General features: G+C 39.0%; 1 protein-coding gene across 1 annotated transcript in view; it reads right to left on the bottom strand.

Annotated features, from left to right (window-relative positions):
* xkr4 (XK related 4) overlaps positions 1 to 15669 on the bottom strand; it is a 34995-nt gene extending 19326 nt beyond the window's left edge. Inside the window, exon 1 of the mRNA XM_040144153.1 lies at positions 14975 to 15669. Coding sequence (XP_040000087.1) covers positions 14975 to 15669 — 695 coding nt within the window. The remainder of the gene's footprint in view (positions 1 to 14974) is intronic.
* Between the last annotated feature and the right edge of the window lie 5522 nt (positions 15670 to 21191).

The following is a 21191-nucleotide window of genomic DNA, read 5'->3' as shown; positions in this document are numbered from 1 at the left end:
TGGTGGCGATGTAGAGCTGAATGCATTTGGCGTAGCAGTGGAAATTGATACCATGACGTTGGATGATGTTTCCAAGGGCGAGCAGGTAGAGAATGAAAACAAGAGCACCAAATACCGAACCCCAGATGGGGCCCCCTGGGACAGAAGAGCAGTAGAAGAGGTGTAGTTATTGATGCTGATGAACTGTCTAACAGTGAGATATGATCTTAGTGAGTGCTGAAAAAAAACCCTCAAGTCAAGGCACTGAGAAAAGGGTACTGTCTGTAATGTGTTTTTGGATTATAATCTCAAATCCAAGATAGATTTTAATCACTGGATTTTTTTTAGATTGCTAAAATTTTCCATTTGAGAATGTCTCAGCATCCCAGTGGGAGTCTTGCAGAACATCAGAACCCTTTAGTCGCCAGGAGTCAGCAGTTACCACAGGTCCAGCCCTGGTGAAAAGAAAAATGCTAAGTATCTTAAATGTTAGCATACTTAAGTGTACTTGTAGCCAGACTAATGATCAGTATACTTTAAGTGTGTTAATAATTAGTTAACTTGAAGTTGGCTATTTTGGCAAATTTTGCACTAAATATATTTAATTGTTTATCAGTTATACTCTTCGCTTATTGCAAGTAGTAAATAAGCACAATTTGCAGTTAATAACAAAAAAAACTTTCCTATACTACTTTGTGCATTACATACTTTTAATACACTAATACACTACAGTATTGTAAATGTGTTACCAGTATACTAAAGATTGAATTACTTATGGAACTATTTCATAATGCTAAATACACTTGTTTTCAAGTCCATTAAAACAAATTATATTAACACCATCACTAATGAAGAGACAGAATATCTTTTTAATTAAACTTCACATGGTTCCATTATGCCAAAACAAAATAAAATGATCATGTTTCTCATTAAAAGAACACTGAAGAATAAAACAACATTCCTGTTTATTGCACCACCGCCCACTCCCACCCCTTATACACAAACACACACACTACACGTTACTTTCCTTTTCTTGGCTGAACTGCTCATTTTTACACTTCCGTCTGATGGCCGCTCACACATCACAGGCACTTGTCTGCGGAAACTTCTGAAGAACAGCATTTGTTTACAGAATAGACAAGCGATAAGGTCAGACAGCGTCGTCATACAACATTTTCTTCTGTTTTGACTACATTAAATTGTCTGGGAAATCCTTTATTGAACCAATGCTATTTTTTGACAGTAAATCAGGATTAGCAGTGAGGAATTGTGTCTGTATGGTATGCCAATATTGCTACCAGTACATAGTCAAACATATATTTAATAATTACCTGTGGTTTGTTTCCCATAGCCATGTGATCCTGCTGCTATAAAAGTCACAGAAACTTTGTAGGCATACAAAATATAACTTAAGAAAATGAAATAACTGTTATCGCCTGCACTTTGGCAACATCCACCTGTTGTTTTTGTGGGGGCCCACTCAGACTTCCCAGTCAAGGTGGACTGTGCAAGGACATCCTTTGTGAACACCAGGATAGCCAGCTCTTGGGCAAAAATGTTCAGGCCCTCTTCGGAACAAGAGTTGCTGTATACGAGAGAGAGAGAAGGAGAGAGAGAGAGAGAGAGAGAGAATCAATTGAACAAATGAATATATAGATGGGGATCTCTACCTACCTATTAGGGATGAATAAACATTATCCAAATCTGAAAACAATGTGCTTAATTCAATAATTCCTTTGGAAAACACTGCTAGTAGTTTGTATATCCCACTATGTAGTGGTATGACCAGTGGTGTAAAGATACCGTCTGGCAGCAAACTAATTCACATGACTGATTTGTGACACCACATCTGGCTCCAGCTTCCTCACCAACTCAGGTAACACCAGTCCCTCATGTTTCCAGACCTGAACGGTTTTCCGGGGACTCTGACGATTGCTGGCCCTTCCTGGTCCAGTTTAGATTACACTTTGAAATGCAAGCTTCATTGTTTCCCCCAGGGCAAGCTAAAGTGGCTTACATAATTACTCATCTCACCAACTGAGCCGAAGCCTGGGCCACACTGGAGTGGGCCAGAAACTCTCCCATCTGCTTCTCAGTGGATCTCAGCAAGATTTTTAATCATACTACTCCCGACCCAGAGGCAGCTAGGTCACTCATGGGGCTTCGCCGGGCCTATCAACAGGTATCTGATTATGCCATTGAATTCAGCACTCTAGCAACTGACAGTGGCTGGAATTCCCCCTCTCTGCTTGACGCCTTTTACAACCGTTTGGTTGATTCCATTAAAGACCAATTAGTTTCCCATGATTGCCCTTTGGACCTGGATTCATTCATTGTTTGACCCTGACTCTGTCTCTAGACCTCCCACAAACATCTTGCTACCCTCCTCTGTGGTGGGGGCTGTCATGTGGGGCATTGAGGAAAGGGTCAGACAAATCCTAACTCTCAAGTACCTAATGGATGCCCTCCAAACTTAGTGTTTATCACAGTGTCTCATCTTTCCCAGTTCATCCATTGAGGGCACACTTCCTTTTTTGGCTGGCATCCTGGAACACTTCAGACTCTATTTGTCATAAAACAATGCTTCTGGTGGCCATCTATGGAAGAGGAGATGGGGAAATATGTGGCAGTGTCCTGTGTGTGCCCGGAGCAAGCCATCTGGGCACCCATCTCCTGGACTGCTCCTCCCACTTTCTCTGCCTCATCATACCTGGTCAGGCATCTCCCTGGACTTTGTCACAGGCCTTCCCCTCTCTGAAGGTAACACCACCATTCTCAGGGTGGTGGATAGATTTGCCAAAATGGTTCACTTTATTACTTTGCCTAAATTACCATCTGCTAAAGAAATTAGGCCATGATGTCCAATGTTTTCCATATCCATGTGTTTCCTAGGGATGTTGTGTCAGATCTCCCAGTTTTGGAAGGCTTCTGTACTCTTCTTGGCACCTCACCCCCAGTTATCCTCCTCAATCTAATGGCCAAACTGAGCTGCCTCATGTCCCAAAACCCAACCAAAACTTTACAATGCTCTGCTACTGGTGTCTCCCCATTTCAGTGCTTATGGCTACCAGCCACTGCTGTTTCCTGATTTGGAGATGGAGGTCAGCATACCTTTTGCCCAGGCTCTCTTTTGTCGGTGACATCAGATTTGGAGGCGGGCCTAGTAGTGGGGTGCTGTCATGCTCTGTGTCTTAGGTCATGATGCCTTTATTTTTCATCATTTCCTGTTTTATTTTGTGTTATTCACATGTCCTCCATATTCCTTCACTTCCTCCCTTGTGTTTCCAGTCAGTATGATTCAGAAATGCACCAGTTTATCTTTTCTGGTGTATTTAGTCTCTGTGCTCCCCTTCCCCTGTGCCAGTTTGCCTTAGTCCTTAGAGTCAAGCGTACCAGCAGTATTTCCTTGTGTTAGAATTTCCCTGGTTTCATTATCGTGGCAAGTTTTCCTGACCTAGCTCTAGCCTATTCCATGTCAGATCCGTTTGCCTGTTCAACTGACTGCTTCCCTGTGTTCTGAACCCTATGGCAGGTAAAGAGTTTGATCACTGAAACCTGTGCCTGTTTCAGAGTCATGCTTTTGAGTTCTCATCTCTGTGGTTATAGAGTCACATTTTCAACTTACCATATTTGGGTCTGTATGCACTCTACTAGTGACACAATTCTTTAGAGTGAAAAAATCTATAATCTGTATGAGTGACAACATTAGATTAGAGACAACAGTTGAGGTTGAATCACAGGTTGAGTGAAGCACTTTTTTGATTGTGTGACAATTACGTGATAAAGTCTTCCACACAGTTGGGTGTAAGATCTAAGACCTTTATCTGACCTATCATTCGAAGCGCCATTATAAATGTGGGTTGAGGATAAACTTAACTCTTCATTCCAGGATTTGCCCTGAAATTTCAAAAAAATGAAGAGAATAGTGCTGTGAAAAGCAATACAACAGAGAAAGAGTTTGTGTCTGAGCGAGTACACAGCAAACAGTTAAGAAAAAAGTATGGCTTACAATGACAGGACATTGTGGACTCCTTATGTTTGTGGTGTCATCAGAACCGGTGCGATGATCAGGAGTAGTTGGTGAATGCCAGGGGTTAACACCACATCTCTGGCTGCCTTCTTAGTTTTTGCTTGCTTTGCCTGGTAAAAGTAAGAAAATGGGTAGCAATATCCTAAAAATATTAAATTTGAATTGTACTACATATAACACTATATAATAAAAAACAATTAAATACCACACCAGTTAATGTTGGCATTGTTATAAACTTCGGTCAACTTTAGGGGGGGGACAAACTACCTAGTCTGTTCACAAATCAGGCAATAACTAACATGCATCACAAGAGGAATGGATTCTGTCCAATTCTTTTCAACTCAAGCCCTGTTTATAAAACACTATGTAGTATTTGAACCACACTACAGCAACAATGTAGCCAAGAGCATGCCTTACACCATAAATACTTTGTGGACATTCTTCCTCAGAAATGGTGTGGAGATCTTATGTGGCTAAGGCCCTCTTCTAAGACAGGCAAGTCTTTTTTTTGTAACACCTGGTCCCCTGGCTGCCTCTTTATCTCGGTTTGATTTTGCCTGTAAAAATGTGAGATTTATAACAATATCCTCACAATGTCAAATTGTTATTGGCATACTGTCATTAAATCCAGGATGAGTTTATACTAGAGAAAACACTACTGAATAATTTAATCAGACCACAGGCAATGGAAGTAACAGTGCAGCAGCAGTGGCAAAAGACATAGCCTAAATGAAGTTGCGAATAACATGAAGTTGTATGATTCTAATTGTTATAAACTTTATAAAATATTTATGCCTACTACTGAAACTGTGCCTTATATACATAACCTTGGCTGCTTGCAACTACTATGCAACTAAGTTTCGAATTCATCTGCATACAGTGGTGGAAAGTAACTAAGTACATTTTCTCAAGTACTGTATTTAAGTACAGTTTTGAGGTACTTGACTATTTCCATTTTATGCTTCTTTATACTTCCACTCCACTACATTCAGAGGAAATATTGTACTTTCTACTCCACTATGTTTATTTGACAGCTTTAGTTACTAGTTGCTTTTAAGATGGAGATTTTACACAATAGGTAATATAACAAGCTTTTAAAATACAACACATTGTTAAAGATTAAACCAGTGGTTTCCAACCTTTTTGGCTTCTGATGTTTTACAAAAAGCAGTGTGTAGTCAGGGTCACATTTCAGATGTCTGTGATTTGTTAACAGTTCCACCAAATAGTGATTTGTCCCTCTAAATGTCTCACATGGTTTGTGATCCAATATCTCACTAAAAATCAAAGATTAGGGGAAAAAGTCGAATAACAGTTTTTTCTTCTCTCCTCTCCCATTAATCACCTCATAACCTCTCAGACTTATCTGGTGTCCCTGTATATAAAACTGCATATAAAGTAGTTCAAACTAGCTACACCTCCAGCAGCTAGAACAGTAACATGCTGCTTACACACTGATGCTTCAGTATTAATTATCTAATGATTTCATTTATAATAATATATCAGTCAGAGGACCAAATCAGTACTTTTACTTCAATACTTTAACTTAAGTAGGATTTTTCATGCAGGACTTGTACTGGAATTTTGGACATTTCTGTATTGGTACTTTTACTTGAGTAAAGGATCTAAATACTTCTTCCACCACTGTCTAAATAATACATAATGTTAAGTCCTCTGGAATGCAGCTGGACGTTTAACTAGCTACCTGATAATTTGAGCTAGCATATAAGCATGTATGCTACGCATTTAACATTAAAACGCAGATCAAATTTAACTGTCACATCGAAACATGACTTTTTCAAGACTATCTATATCCATTCACCAGCATGGCTCTTTTAGCCTCCTCCACATTGGTGTCCCACATTTTCTTTTTCATATGCACACCCCTGCTTTCCTCCTTAATCCATATATCTTTACCTAGCAGGAATAAATTCTTCCTTGTGATGAGTTCTTTGAACAAATCTGCTATAATGACAAGAGTAAAAAAAAATTTAGCCTACACCTATGCCCTATAATACACCACTATTAAGCAGTTAGCTAGCAGCTGAAAACAAATACGGGAAAAAATAGGTAAAATCCAAACTAACCTCCAAGTAGCTGCACTTTAGCAGGCACCGTCTTCTGTGGTTCTTTTCTTGTGGGCCATTTTATTTCAAGCCTGTTATCGTTGTCATCAAAGTCAGGCTGGGAAGTCACTTGATTAAATTGGTCGAAATTACCAAGAATGAGCGATATACTTTGCACTTTTACTGTTTTATTAAATAAGTAATAAGGGGCAAATTGGAACGAAATTGTGTTCCCCTAACCTGCAAACCTGTATTCAAATGAGTGAGCTAGGGAGCAATGTAACAAGTAACATCTGTAGGCTCTGATTAGCTTCAAGTGAGCAACAAAACTGCTACACTTGATTTGTCACAGACCTATCTATTCAAAATCATCTTTGCATCAAAACAAAAATTGAAGAGACATTTAAATTCCTATGAGACTCAACCAGAGACAACAAGAACAACAAAATACAGAAGACTTCGACAGAAAAAGATACACAAAAACACAATTGGTGAAATGCAGTGGTGTTATATGAAGGCAACTGGACCAGCTTGAGGTTATTGAAGATGTTTCACCTCTCATCTGAGAGGTTTCTTCAGTTCTGGACTGAAGATGGTATTTTTAATTGCATTCCAGAACTGAACAACCCTTTTGGATGAGAGGTGAAACGTCTTTAAGGAACCTCAAGCAAGTCCAGCTGCCTTCATATAGCACTTAGAAACACCATGACCTGGATTGATTGAGAATCTTCATAGACAGTGGACTACAATGTGAAAAAGTTTTACCAACCTGCCAGAAAACAAAAAAACAGATCAATATCACATTATAATGTGAAATGTTTCACATTATAACAAGATAAATACAGCAGCATTTTGTTATAATAAGAAACGTTTCTTGTTATAAAGGAATAAGTTTCTTCGTAATATTGTTAAAATTTTTGTTATAACATGAAAATATCTTACTGTAGAGTGAAAAACAGCTTGTTATAACAATAAACGTTTCACATTATAATGTGATACTGATCCTTTTTCAGGTCTGGTGTAACAGCAATACTTCCGTACGCACAGAACCCTTACACTCTTTAAAAGCTTTAAAAAATAGGTGTTTTATTGTCATGCTTTATGACTTTTACTCTGAGAACTGTTGGAAAAATAACCACAAGTGCTGCTTAGTTAGTGGGTAAGGCACCTGCTCTTTCAAATTTCTTAATTATTTTTGTTTGTACTGTATCCGCAGAAACTGACAAAATTGTTCTAAAAGAGCTTTCTTTGTACATCTTCAGTTCCTAGAACATCTGTTTACAGAAGAAAAGTTTTTGACAAGGTACATGCAGGAGAAAAAATGGCTACAATAGTAAATGTCTTTTTTTATAACCCAATACTGTTCTACCAAAAGTTTGAGACTGTATGGCCCTCCCAGAGGTAGACTATGTGCCATATAGCCAGGCCTACGATAGTAGCCTTACATTTATACAGTAGCTTCACACAGCTCTGTGCTATAGACTGGGTTAGTGGGCTGTTTATCCAATGACCTTTGGATTGCATTACATTTGGCCTGTATCTAATTACTGCTGTTTTGTTTTGCACTTATTTTGTAAGACTTAAGCTGCACTTAATTGCTTTACATTTGTCTCAGATTTGTCTTACAGATCATAGTACTGCAGATACTTGCCAAATTGACAGGATCCAGCAAGGTAGAGATGAAAATGAGCTGGGAGAGATGGAAGAGTTGAGACAAGATGTGATCAGCAAAAGAGAGAAATTTTGAGGAGAGAACACAAAAGCGAAGATGATAGAAATGGACAAGAGGACTGAGAGCAAGGGGATGGAGGTGGACAAGAGGAGGGAGAGAGAGATGATGGAAACAAGCAAGAGGACAGAGAGGAAGATGATGGAAGTTAACAAGAGGAGAAAAAGGAAGATGATGGAAATGGACAAGAGGTCTGAGAGGAAGGTGATGAAAGTGGGCAAGAGGAGGGAGAGGAAGATGATGGAAGTGAACAAGAGGACAGAGAGGAAGATGATGAAGTGGACAAGAGGACAGAGGGAAATGATGGAAGTGGACAAGAGGACCAAGAGGAAGGTGATGGAAGTGGGCAAGAGGAGGGAGAGGAAGATGATGGAATGTGCTCCATTTTTATTGTAGCAACTGTGAAAGCTACTATACGTAGGACTAGAGATGTTCCCAATGACAGAAATTTAAGTTAAGCATATTCAACTGTCTGTGTGCGATCGTCCAGATAAAAACCAAACTTCCACAGTTCTGTCTTATACCCATGATGGGCTGTCAACAACTTTTAAATCTGTACACACATTCTCCAGTTATTGTTGTTTTCCAGTAGCCTCAATTAAAAAATAATAATGAAATGTTCCAATTTTTTGAACACTGGTTATGATTGCAATGTGTTAATGCAGTGAGTGAACTTTTTTTGCATACAATGTAGCGACCATTTACTTGTCTGTTGTAGTGTGGGTGAGCTGCCACTTGCAAAATCACAATTTAGTGGTTGCGTCAACTTTAAACAACTTACTGTTTAGCAGAACACTAACATTTTCTTGTGCGCACCTGTAGTTTTGAATAGTCCTTTAAGTTTGTTTTTTAACATGGTTTTGTAAGATGTTTTGTAACATGATACTTCTCTGCCAGTATAAAACTTCTTAAATGTTACATAACAATTGCAAGAGTAGCTATTTTGTACACATTATACATTTTATTGAAAAATACACAATAAATGGGCTTTCAGTGCATTATGGCAGAAATTAATTTTGACACTTTCCAAAAGAAATGTACAAGAAATTTACTCAAAATACAGATATGAATAAGTGCACTTCAAAATTATCCCAGAATTTAACTTAAAATATACTAAATTGTCACGTTATTCAAATACCTGTATTTTTAAAATTTGCTTTCAGTGCATTGTTATGATCATTTTGAGCAAACAGTTTAAAATATAAAAATAATATACTTAAAAACAAAGTTCAAAAATGTATGCTTTAGAAATACACAGAACTCTCAATTAAAGTATATTTTTCTACAATATATTTTTAAAAATTTCTATATCAATTATACAATTATTTCGAAGTGTGTTAAGAGGTTAATTCAAAGTTTGAAATTCTTTATATGTAATAGGAAAGGCTTTACACATGAGAAATTCCTCACAACTAAGGATTTGAAAATTATCATTTTGTAAGTCTGTGAGGACATTTATCTTCTAATCAATCCAGTGCTGCAAATATAATAATTTAAATATCTTTCTGGTTATGTATTCGTTATTCCATATAAAAGTGTTGTGGGGATAAAAACTGTGCACAACACATAATTAATAAATAATACAAAGTGTAGGCCTCCCATTTTTCCAAAAATGTATTCTCAGGTATGTAATACCAAAAGGATTCTGGAGCTTTCAAATATACTATTATCCATCTTAACTTAAAGATATCATTAACATCCATTAAGTCCAATATTTATAAGCGACTTTCATCTCTCAGACCTGCTAAAACTTCAAATGGCATTTGTTCTTCCAACTAAAATTAGTTATAAATTAATGTTATTTATTTCTATACAAACAGACTGTTGAACAAAGCGAAAGGGTCTAGTAGTCTCAAAAAAAACTTTGGCTGGACAGCATGGACAAATCTTTTTTTCTATTTAGACTTTAAACTGTTTTTTGTTGATCCCTAAGATTTTTTTGAAATAGGAATTCCAAGGTATTTAACACTTTTCTTGTCTGGAATGTCACACATTAAAGTGTCATCAGTGTCATAAAGGCTTAAAATCTCAAATTTTTATACATTAAGTTTAAGACTGATGGGAGTAAAAAGGATGTTATCATATTAACTGTAGGCTCAGTTAGATGATTAAGAATAAAACTGTGTCGCCAGCTTTAGGATTGTTGTTCAGACTAAATAAGAAATGTGAAGACATACCTTTCACCCTGGGACTTGCTGAATTTAAACTGTTATTTTGACATTCTGCAGATGAAAAGCATGACTGAAAGAATAACTAATACATTACTTGATATTGAAAATAAAAGTAAGTTGCACATTGTCTGCACCATAACCAAGTAAATAAATCTAAAAAAAAAACCAAATAAATGGCCAAACTTTGGGACACGCTTAACTCCTCTCTACTACAACTCGTACTACCACTACTTTCTAATCTAGCTGGAAGCATGCTGTATATTTAGAGTTATTCAAATGTTCAGTTAGGTACATATATATATATATATATATATATATATATATATATATATATATACAAAAATACTGCATTAACTCCTTAGGAATTACAGACATTATTACATTGTTATTATTACAATTAGAGTCATACATAGTCCCTCATTTTCCGAGGCTAAAAAGTATTTGGACAACTGACTGACTATCAGTGTCTCGCCAGGTGTGGAAGTTCCCTCATTATTTCCTGACAAATTAAGCAGATAAAAGGTCAGGAGTTGATTCCAAGTGTTGAATTTTCATTTGGTAGATGCTCACAGGAACCCTCAATATGCGTTCCAAAGAGGTGTTAATACAAATGAAAGAGACCATCGTAAGGCTGAAAAAAACAAAACAAACCTATCAGACAGATAGCACAGACTTTAAAAGTGGCCAAATTACCAATTTGGTACATTCTTAAAAAGAAGGAATGAACTGGTGAGCTCAGCAACACCAAAAAATGAAACAATTAAAGTGGATGATCACAGAATTCTTCCCTTGGTGAAGAAAACCCCCTTCACAACATTTAGCCTGGTCAAGAACACTTTTGAGGAGGTTGGCGTATCATTGTCAAAGTCTACAATCAATAGGCACCTTCATGAATGTAAATATGGAGGGTTTACTACAAGGTGCAAACCACTGGTAAGACTCAAGAAAAGAAAGGCCACATTAATAGTTTGCCAGAAACCTTCTAAAAAAGCCTGCCCAGTTCTGGAACAAGATTCCCTTGACAGATGAAACCAAGATTAACTTGTACCAGAATAATGGGAAGAGAAGAGTATGGAGAAGGAAAGGAACAGCTCATGATCTAAAGCCACCACATCATCTGTCAAACATGGTGGAAGCAGTGTTATGGCATGGGTGCCAATTCATAACAGGGGTTATCTCAGGGCATTTTTCATATAAAGCAGGTCTAGACCGTACGCTTTATAGATGTATAAAGTGATCTTGTCATGAATATGCTAATTAGCATGTTACATTATCTAGCGGCATTTTGCGACTTTTGGGGTAGATTTTAGCTACTTTAAATTGAAAGTACTTACAGTGGTTCCACAACAGTTTTCAATTATGTCCTAAATTTCGCACATTGACCATACATGGTCCAGCCATATACTAGGTTTTGACCTAGTCCTCTTACGTTTAAGTTATTTTTGATCTTATGTATTATTCAAAACAATAGGTTAGATAGACTATTTTGAAAATACAGGCCCCAAAGTACAACCTCACTGCGAAAAAAGTGACTACACCTGTGATTTCCATTTAGGGCTAACTGCCTGAACAAGGTTATAAAATAACCTGTGAACAACACAGCTTTCTCAATGCAACATGGCGCCACATAGTAAGAAATTGCCTGAACAAGTAAGAAACCAGATTGTGAGACCTCACAAAGATGGAGAGGGTACAAGAGCATCAGTAGGTTACAGAACGTAAGATGAAACACAGATTATTATATTGAAGAACATACGGGTAAGTGCCTCTGATTTGGTACAATGATTATCTTTGGAAGCTGGTGTTTCAGTGACTGATCAGACAGTGCGCAGGACACTGCATGAAGTTAATGTCTACAGACAGCGTCCAAGAGGAAAACCATTGCTCACAAAACAGCACGAAACTGCAAGATTACACTTTACCAAAGAACATGAAAAGAAGCCTGATGAATTTTGGCAGCACATTCTTAGGTTGGATGAAACCAAGATAAATTTGTTTGGATCTGACGGGGTCCTGCATGTTTGGTGTGGACCTGGCCAAGATTACCACAGTGACTGCATAGTGCTGACCATAAAACATGGAGGTGGGAGTGTGCTGATATGCGGCTGCATGAGTGCAAAAGGTGTAGGGGAGACAACATTTATGGATGGCACTAGAATGCCGGTTTTAATATCCAAATACTGAATGAAAAAATGACTCCCAGTCTTAAGAAGCTTGGCAGGAGAGGAATTTCCCAACATGACACTGATCCCAAACACACTGCGAAAGTTACACAGAGTTTTAAAGAAGAAAAAAGTGAAAAATATGACGTGGCCAAGTATGGTCTCTGAACTGAATCCAAAAGAATGCCTTTGGAGTATTTTAAAGGAAGGTAGAGCAACAAAACCCCTACAGCAAAGAGCAGCTGAAAAGAATCATCTGTGAGAGGTGAACAATATCTCTCTGCAGATTTGTGTTAAAAAGGTATCAGTAACAAAATGGAGAAGGTATTTGCGTTGAAATTGAGAAAACAGGCATGAAGGGGCTTTAGTTTCATGGACTTTACAGTTTACAATGTCCACTCCAGATTTTCAAAGGCAATTCAGAACTTTTTTCAATTTCTGATTATTGGTTGTTTACTTTTACTTACTAATCAATATATGGTTGTGTCGTTTCTCTTCTGATACATGCTGCTCCATTTATTAAGTGTGTATCTCAACCACTGTAGTTGGTTGCACAAAAGCAGACAATCACAGCAAAGTGTATGTCTTATTTACACTGGCTGCCTGGAGATTCAATTTAAAATCTAAAGTTGTTGTTTACAAAACACTGAAGATATGTATACATGGTTAATATATTGGATTGGTTTATGTATTCAGGGTTATTGAGTTGACATGACAGAGCGTACCGTCTCTGCACCTCTGCACTAAAGAAAGCACTTATTGGCCCCTGTTGGTCATGTTAAATAAAAACTACATTAATGTAACTGCTTTGGGGTCAATTCCTAATGTAAATATTAATATCTTTAATAATCAATGTCAAAAATAATACACTATAACATGCTATGAAAAATGAACAGTAAATTACACATAATAAAATTCACCTTGTGTGTTCCATTCTGACATTTCTGGTTGACGTTTGGAGTTCTGCATCATGTATCACCTCTGATGGACAAAACAGGTTTAAACTTATGAACTCTGAAAGAAGCATAATCTAAAATCTACACCTGCTTAGGGTCATAGGGCTGCTGTAAGCTATCCAGCATGAATTAGGTGAAAGAAAGGATAGAGAACAGTTATGGTACTATACATTTTTACACACTACACTGTAAATGTCACAATACACTGTAAAAGTCACAGGGCAGACCTAAAGTCCCAGTATACTATTATCTACAGTATATGCAACCCAGGACAGGTCAAGCAGACAGTAATACTTTGGCTGCAGCCAGGGGTATAACTACAACTGAGGACCCTGAGGTCATGTGTTCTTGTTTGGGGGATATGGGGGATTTAGCAATCCATTGCTCTGTGTAGCTTTCAATTTTAGTGGAAATCTGGTGTAGAAATATTTTGCCATACAAGCAAATAAGCTTAGGCCTCCCACTCTTGTGTATGGTCATGCATACACTCAGTATATTTATAGTACATATATTCATACATATATTTAGTATATAATCTCGATTTAAGCTATTTTTTTTCACTCTCACTACATATGACGTAACTGACAACAAAATTAAATTAACATTCTCTCCTTAAGTCCTTATCTCACTAGGAGGTCCATTAAGTTTGCTCAGTTGTATATGTAAAAATTTTAATTTTTTTCTGTGAATTTTAAGGACTTTTAAGTCAGTTTGTCCTTCAGCTTTAAAGCCAATATGGACAAGAAGTCCTGAAAGTGAGACTCAAATTTGAACACTGACAATTCCATGAAAGCTGGGCATATCTACTGATGAAGATCATATGATATGATTGAAAACTCCAGTACAGTTAAATGGACCTTGTGGTGAGATTGTTTTCTCAAAAGTGAATATTTTATCATATGAGTCACCATCAACTTTATTTAAAGGTGCCTGATTATTACCCCTCTGCACTTGCTTTACTTAAAAATAGGCTACATGAAAAACAAATACATTTAGACACTTATCAGAGCAAAGAAAAGAAATAATCAAATAGTATAGCCAGGAGGCTACTGGTTAGTCAGTCAAAAAAAACCCAACAAAAATGGAATCCGAGGATTTGCTGCTTTTTGATATGCTGATTTTCTTTGTCTTTTTTGACAGTCAACTAAATATCTTTTGATTTTGGACTGTTGGTAGGACAAAACAAGACATTTTAATATGGCAGCTTAGGCTCTGCATTCTGAGATGTAAAATTGATAGCTTTTTTTCACTATTTTATCACATTTTTGGGCAAAATGATAAAAGGGGAAAATAATCTCCAGATTAGTAATTAAAATGATTACTTGTTACTTCCAGCCCTTTTCTACTCCACTACCTTTCAGATGGAAAAAATGTCACAGCTGTAATTTTTAGTTACCAGCTGGTGTCAAACTGCCTCCTTGTGTAGCCTATCTTGAGTTAGGGTTGACTCATGACTCCCTCTAGAAGCTATGGACGTTTTTTCCAGTGTCACCAAGAGGGAAAATATCAGCAGCATCAGCAGACATCAGGTGTGAATGACAGCCCAGGGCAAACTCCCTGTGTTCTTAATACAAGATGTTAAGTATCGTTCCTGTTTAGCTTGCTTTCTTTTTTCACCACCCATTGGTAAACGTATAGAAGAGAACTGACCTCCCACTGTATCATATTTTTTGGCCCTATAGAGGGGATCGTACTAAGCCATGCTGTAGGAGCTGGCAACATTCAGAGGCCACCATGGTGCCAAGAGTGCCAAGTGCTTTCACAGCAGCCCTCTGCTCGTTCATTCATTTATTCCATACACACAACCACCCAATAAACAAACGCATTCACACATCATCATTGTTACCCATCCCAAGGCCTCTATCCCGGCCTCCATCCTACCTCCATATCTGGCCCAGCTGGAGGATATGGATGACGGACTGGCCAAACCAGACGCAAAAGGAGTAGTAGGCCGATCGTTTCCTACTCCTGCTGCCCACCGCGGTGCTCGCAGTGCTGTTGGTCGTGGTGTTCTTGCTAGCGGTCGACGCCTGTCTCTGTGGCGTGGCCGGGTGATGTTGAGCAGTAACGTCGCCGTGTGAGGCCGACCCGCTCAGCAGCTTATTCCCATCCATGTGTGAGAAATCGGCGGCGGATTCTGCGCCGTCCTCGGTGCTGAAGTCGTGAACGAACCATCTGAAGCTAAAGAGCTGCACTGAGAAGGAGCCCAGAACCACGAAGAAGAGCGTCAGGCCGAACCACCAGTAATCGCGGCGGAGGTAGTAGTCGACCGACAACCACACGTCGGTGCCCACATCGGCCAGATACACGGCTACTGCGGCTACGATCCACAGGCAGTCCCACACTGTGTATTTCTGCTGCTCCCTGCCCAGGCGAAGGCACGTCGAGTTGGTGCCTCCCCCACCGCAGCACCGCGACTCCCCGTTGGCGAAGTCCCTGTCCCCGGTGCACGCAGAGTCGAGCTGGCCGCCCGGGTGGAGCCCCTGCACCGAGCCGGAGTGCTCGGAGTTCTGCAAGGGGGTGAAGGCCACGTCACTCTTCTTCATCTTCAGGACCCCGTCCGATTTAGCCGCCATTATTAGAAGCTTGTAATATTACTGTATTATTTTTCTTCTGTTCCTCCCCTCCTGTTCTCCCCTGCCTCTCTCCGTCGACACCCTACTGCGTGTCTCTCCTACTCCTCCTCCTTTCTGGGCAGGACTAGCTCCTCTACACTGCCGCCCGATCATAATACAGAATAAAGACAAAAAGGACTTCTGCACATAGCCCCTTGCTTGCTCCGATATTATGGTCCATATCACGTCTTTATTGGGCTTCTCCTTAGGTTGATGATCCTCTCACATCCAGTCGACGGGAGGGGTTTTCCGCTTTGTTTTCTCCAGCCTATCTGAACGGATTCTGCTTCCTCGGTTTGTCCTCGAAGAGTCCTGATACTGAGGTTGATATTGGGGATGGAGACGGAGACAGGAAAGAAGGAAAAGGTGTAAGGCTGCAGCCATCTGCTTCTTCCATGGCACCGACTAAAAACTATGACATCATCCTCTCCTCTCTCTCTGACTGATTCTCTCCCTCTCTGCGTGTCTCTCGGCATACCGTTTCAGCTCTGTTACAGCACAAACTAAAGACTACTCTCGTTATAATCCTCTATTGAGGGCAAACAAATCTGCATCTCAGTCTACCTGTTAGCATGCAGCCTGCCAAGTGAATTAGGAAAAAAATAACCTGAGAGGAAGCAGCCTCAAAGCCCTGAGGCTCCAGACTGGTTTTCAGCACCATGGACAGACCCTGCTGTTACTGTTATTCAGCAGCTGCTGCAGGAGCTTCACTTCATACCTTTCCAGTGTTTAATCACTTCTCAAAACATTACGCGCAATCACCATATCATTTTATACTGTGCAGCACAACACAAAAGCCCCCAGAATGTTGCCACAGAGTTGGAAAAAGTCATTGTCTAACTGATGACGAAAAGTCTTTTATAATTCAACATCATACACAAGAAAGTCACTCACTCTAATGTGAAAGACCAGTACCTACTAATGTTGGTTTAATGAAAAACAAGGTCAGAATTGCTAATACACTGTCCATTGTTAAACTTCTCTTCTTGTTGCTTGGTAAATAATGTATTTATACCAGCAAATCCAGTGATTAGGGGCTTAATTTAAACTCCGTAAAGGCATTAAGGAAGAAAAGGTTTCAAGATAATATTTGTTTTAAATTTTGCGACTAATTGCTGGATAAAAATAAAGATTTTCAAGTGTCAAGTGTTTCACTGCTTTTGGAAGTGTAAGAACAACAGAAACATGAGAAAGGAAGACTCTGTGCACTTAGGTCAAATGCAACTATTTAACAATCAAGCCAACCTTCCAGTAAGTAGATCTTCATCAGGGTAAAGTTTAAGGAAAAATTAAAAACTAAAGGAAGAATTAACTCCTGGTGTCATTATAGGAGTTCCCATTGGGCTGGAATACCTATGTGGTTATAGATAAATTGACCATCCACATACTAGACTAGATCAGGATTAGAAAGAGGTGTGGTAGAAAGATCAGGTCTGGGAGTTGCCGCTTCGGTAAGAAGAGTGGCTGGATTCAACATAAAGCATCTCTCCAAACTGACAAGTGGCAAACTCACCATGTTTTAATAATGAAGAGTGTAGGAGTAAAATGAGCCATTTTGGCCTGCAAAAGAATGGCAGCTACAGCATGTAGAACCAGAACCTTCACGGTCTGTAAACTACCAAAGAAGAAGAAGCCGTTATAACCGCTGCAGTTGCAGCTACTGGTCTGGAAAAAGGAGGAAAAAAGTCTTTGTGAATAGTAAGCAACCGGCTTAAATTTGTCACTATTTTTCTGCAGCAGAACAGCGCTTTAGAAACCATTTTTCTCATCAATAACTAGGCTGAAATCTTTCAATATATCAAGAATACCTAAAGCAGGTGCAGAAGCCAAAGCTTCCTTCAAATTTTCAAAAGAGTCATTAGCTTCAGGAATCCAAGTCAGTGGGTCTTGTGCAGTCATTCCAGTGTTCGGTGCAATGTCAGAGTGGTTGAGCTAGTTTAGCATACTCACAGATCCACTGTCTGCAGTAAGCTGTGCATCCTAAAAAGCTCAGCATTTGTATTTTCATCTCCGGTTTAGGCATTGACAACATTGCTTTAATTCTGTCTTTGCTAATTTTCCATTGGTTTTGTGAGATCTCATGTCCTAAATAGCGCACTTGTTGTTTCACCAACTGGAGTGCGATGCCAAATATTTATGATAGGGCGTTTGTATCAATGATGCAGTTTTCTTCAGACAAGGTGCAAACCAACAAATCATCCCCATACTGAATCAAAGTGCTTCCTTTGGGAAAAACAAAATCTGCCCAATTTTCCTGCAACGCAGCCGAATAGAGAGAGAGGGACTCCGAAAAATGCTGTCCGAGACGCACCCAGCAAAACTTTTTACCTTTAAAGGTAACCGTGAACCAGTATTGTGATGCTGGATCAATTGGAAAATTAAAGAAAGCATTAGCCAATTCTATCACAGTGAATCATTTTGCAATGCCAGGCACAGAGGATAAAATTGTGGCTGGGTTGGGTACAACTGAGCAAAAAAAATTCTCATTTACAGTGCACAGGTCACGAACAGGTCGCTAGGATTTGCCATCAGCCTTTTTTATTGGATAAAGTGGGGTGTTAAAGGGTGATGTTGGGGCTGGAGCAATGATTCCATCCTTCAAAAGTTGCTCAATAATGGGAGTCATATGCCTTCTTCTGCATCAGGTCTTAGAGGATACCGTCGCTTATTAGAACGATAATTTGATTTAGGAATAATAACCATTGGAGTGGCACCCTTGATCAGGCCCACATCATACATATCCCACAGCTGGTTAGGAACTCCTTCCAACACTGGATGGGTTTTATAGACTCAAGACTGTTCAAAACAAAATTTGGACGAGGGTGGAAGATGGATCAAAATCTGACAATTGGACAATTCTGTGGGCACTCAATGTGCTGCGGAAAGGATGGACAGTGGTTCCCCTCTTGCAATTCACTTTTTGACTTGTAACTACACCAGTGTCACAACAAGACACATCCACAGCTCACAATGCTTCTTCCATGATGCCATTACCTTGTGTAACTGTTCTTCATCTGTTTGTTTATCCTATTCTTTTTCAAATTGTTCGTCTGCACTTTCATGTGCTTCATGAGACATGCACTTTTAAGTGCATGGATCATGTCTCACAAATGCTTCACCACTATGAGCTTCAACAAAATCACACACTTTTGTGTAACTGAAGAAGGATCAATGCTCCAACAGTAACCACATCTGGGAGCCATTCAGTAGTGGCATACCATAAAAAAAGTTCATCCAAATGGTCAGACTTACTTAATACCAAACCACTCTCGGTACAAACAATAGTCAAGCCCTAAGCACAAAACAAATCTCTACCCGCCAAACTCACTTGGCATTCTGGGACAATGACAAATGAGTGATGTATATTTGGAACATCAAAGTCTTCAACCGGACAAACTTCAGTCACCTCACACTTTAAAGGTGTTCCTGAAACCCTGATGCAAGTCTTTGTTTTTTGAGACATCTGAAAGGCTTCTGTTGTTTCGAATCAATGGTTCCTCTGTTAGCCAGAATTTCATAGGTGGTACCATGAACTTTGATTATACACTTTGGGAGATCTTTAGACTTATACCACAGAGAAAGATAGAACAGTTCAGTATCTTCAAAGTCATTTGTTTGAGGTTTTTCACTCTCCTCCTGACAAGTGTTATGAGGAGTTATGACCTGTGTAGATAGTCATGACATTTGTGATGGTTGATTCTTCTCTCCAAATGGTCTATTCAGGGACACATTGCCAGATGATGGGCACAACATTCCTCGTTCACCATCCCACACCTCTGGTATTGTAGCTGTGCAGTTTTTACTAATGTGGCCCACTTGATGGCATCTCCAGCAAACAGTTTCCTCTCTGTTGTCATAGAGGAAGCTCTTATCTCTCCTTTGTCCATGGCCTCTGTCTCTGGCAGGTGGAGCATAATAGGCCAAATGAAATAAACTGCACTCCTTTCTGCGTAGTTATTAGACTCCGTGGCTTCTCTTGAGGTATTTGCGTAGATATCTTTAAGGCTTGGTCCAACAATCCAGTATATGGCGGAGGTCAATGGCCAGCAGGTGGCATTGCAGAAGCTCTTTCGCTGTCTTCCCCAGCAGTTCAGCTTTCAACCTGTGGGTGGACTGAATTCACTGGTAAGCGCTGTTGTAGATGTTGTTGCCCACCAGGGGGAGCTCCATCTCCCTGCTGTGGAGGGTGTGTTGTTACAGGGCAGTCAATTTCATCAACTTTTTGAACACTGACTATAACTGTTTTAGGGTGGACTGATTTCATCTGACCTGTGTGACTTACCATTCAACCAATGGCCTCCCAGACCCCAAGACACTCTATCATATACTGTTAACCCCAGTCAGTTGGCCCTGTCGGATTAGGAGGATCTATGAATTCATGCAGTAATGTCATAAAGGAGTTTTCAAAAGAACCATCTCGTGGCTATCTTGGTTCAAATCCTGCTACATGATCAAAAAATTGTGTAGTGTAATAAGTTCAGCCTGTGACATCTTCAACAAGGGCTCTAGGAGTCAGAAACAAATAGTTTCACACTCTTATACACTTTCTCAATCCTCTCTCTGTTATCTGCCTCTTTCTCACCCAATTTCAAACTTTCAAGTTCTTTTGTCAACTTAACATTAACATTCTTACAAGCATGTGCTTTAGCCTTTTAAATTTTACCCTCAAATCTCTTTGCCATATTTTTTCTCAAAGTTCTACGAGGGCCATACTTCTGTATTTTGCCAAGAACTGTATGGCAGTAGAGCCATATTTATCATACATAATTTTAGCTGGACCCTGATGGTTTTTCTGATTGCTGTTTTTGGCACCCTTGGCTATCCTGTTAGATAAAAGGTATAGTATGCCTTATTTATTACAATTATTATTATTATTAAATAATGCTAAACCATAAACAGACTGATTATTCTATTTTCAATTTAAAAAAAAAGAAGAAAGAGAAAAAGTAAAGTGGGAACCCAAGAATAAGATTCTAAAGTAAAAACGACAAACTCAAAATTAAAATTTAGTCATGGAATAAATCTATAACAGTATAAAATTATAATTATGTTGTGATTACCCTCAAAAATAGCAACAAAAAGGGATCATTCAACTCAAATAATGTAAGCACTTTTAAATGAGTAGAGTTCATTTCAACACCACAGTCATGGCCAAAAGAAAAAGGAAAAAGAGTATCAAATCAAATGCAGTTAACCAAGGAAAACACACAAAGCCCTGTAATGCAATTTTTCTACTTATGAGGTGTCTCAATTCTGCTTATCAAGAGAAACCCACTCATCTTTAGCAACAAAAGCCTCTATATAACTGGTCTTCAACACAGTTTTTCTTTTCCAGACAAATTAACTGCTCAGCACAAACTTTCAAGGCAACAGTTACACACTATTTTAATAATCTATTCACCCATTCTCCTAGTTTCAACATACACACAAATCACCAAGATTAACTAAAAAAACACATGACAATCATCAATCTCTTAGCACGC

The sequence above is a fragment of the Xiphias gladius genome, chromosome 14 (assembly GCF_016859285.1).
Source record: "Xiphias gladius isolate SHS-SW01 ecotype Sanya breed wild chromosome 14, ASM1685928v1, whole genome shotgun sequence".
Taxonomy (NCBI): Eukaryota; Metazoa; Chordata; class Actinopteri; order Istiophoriformes; family Xiphiidae; genus Xiphias; species Xiphias gladius.
Note: the sequence above shows the minus strand (reverse complement) of the source record. Positions and strands in the feature narration are given on the sequence as shown.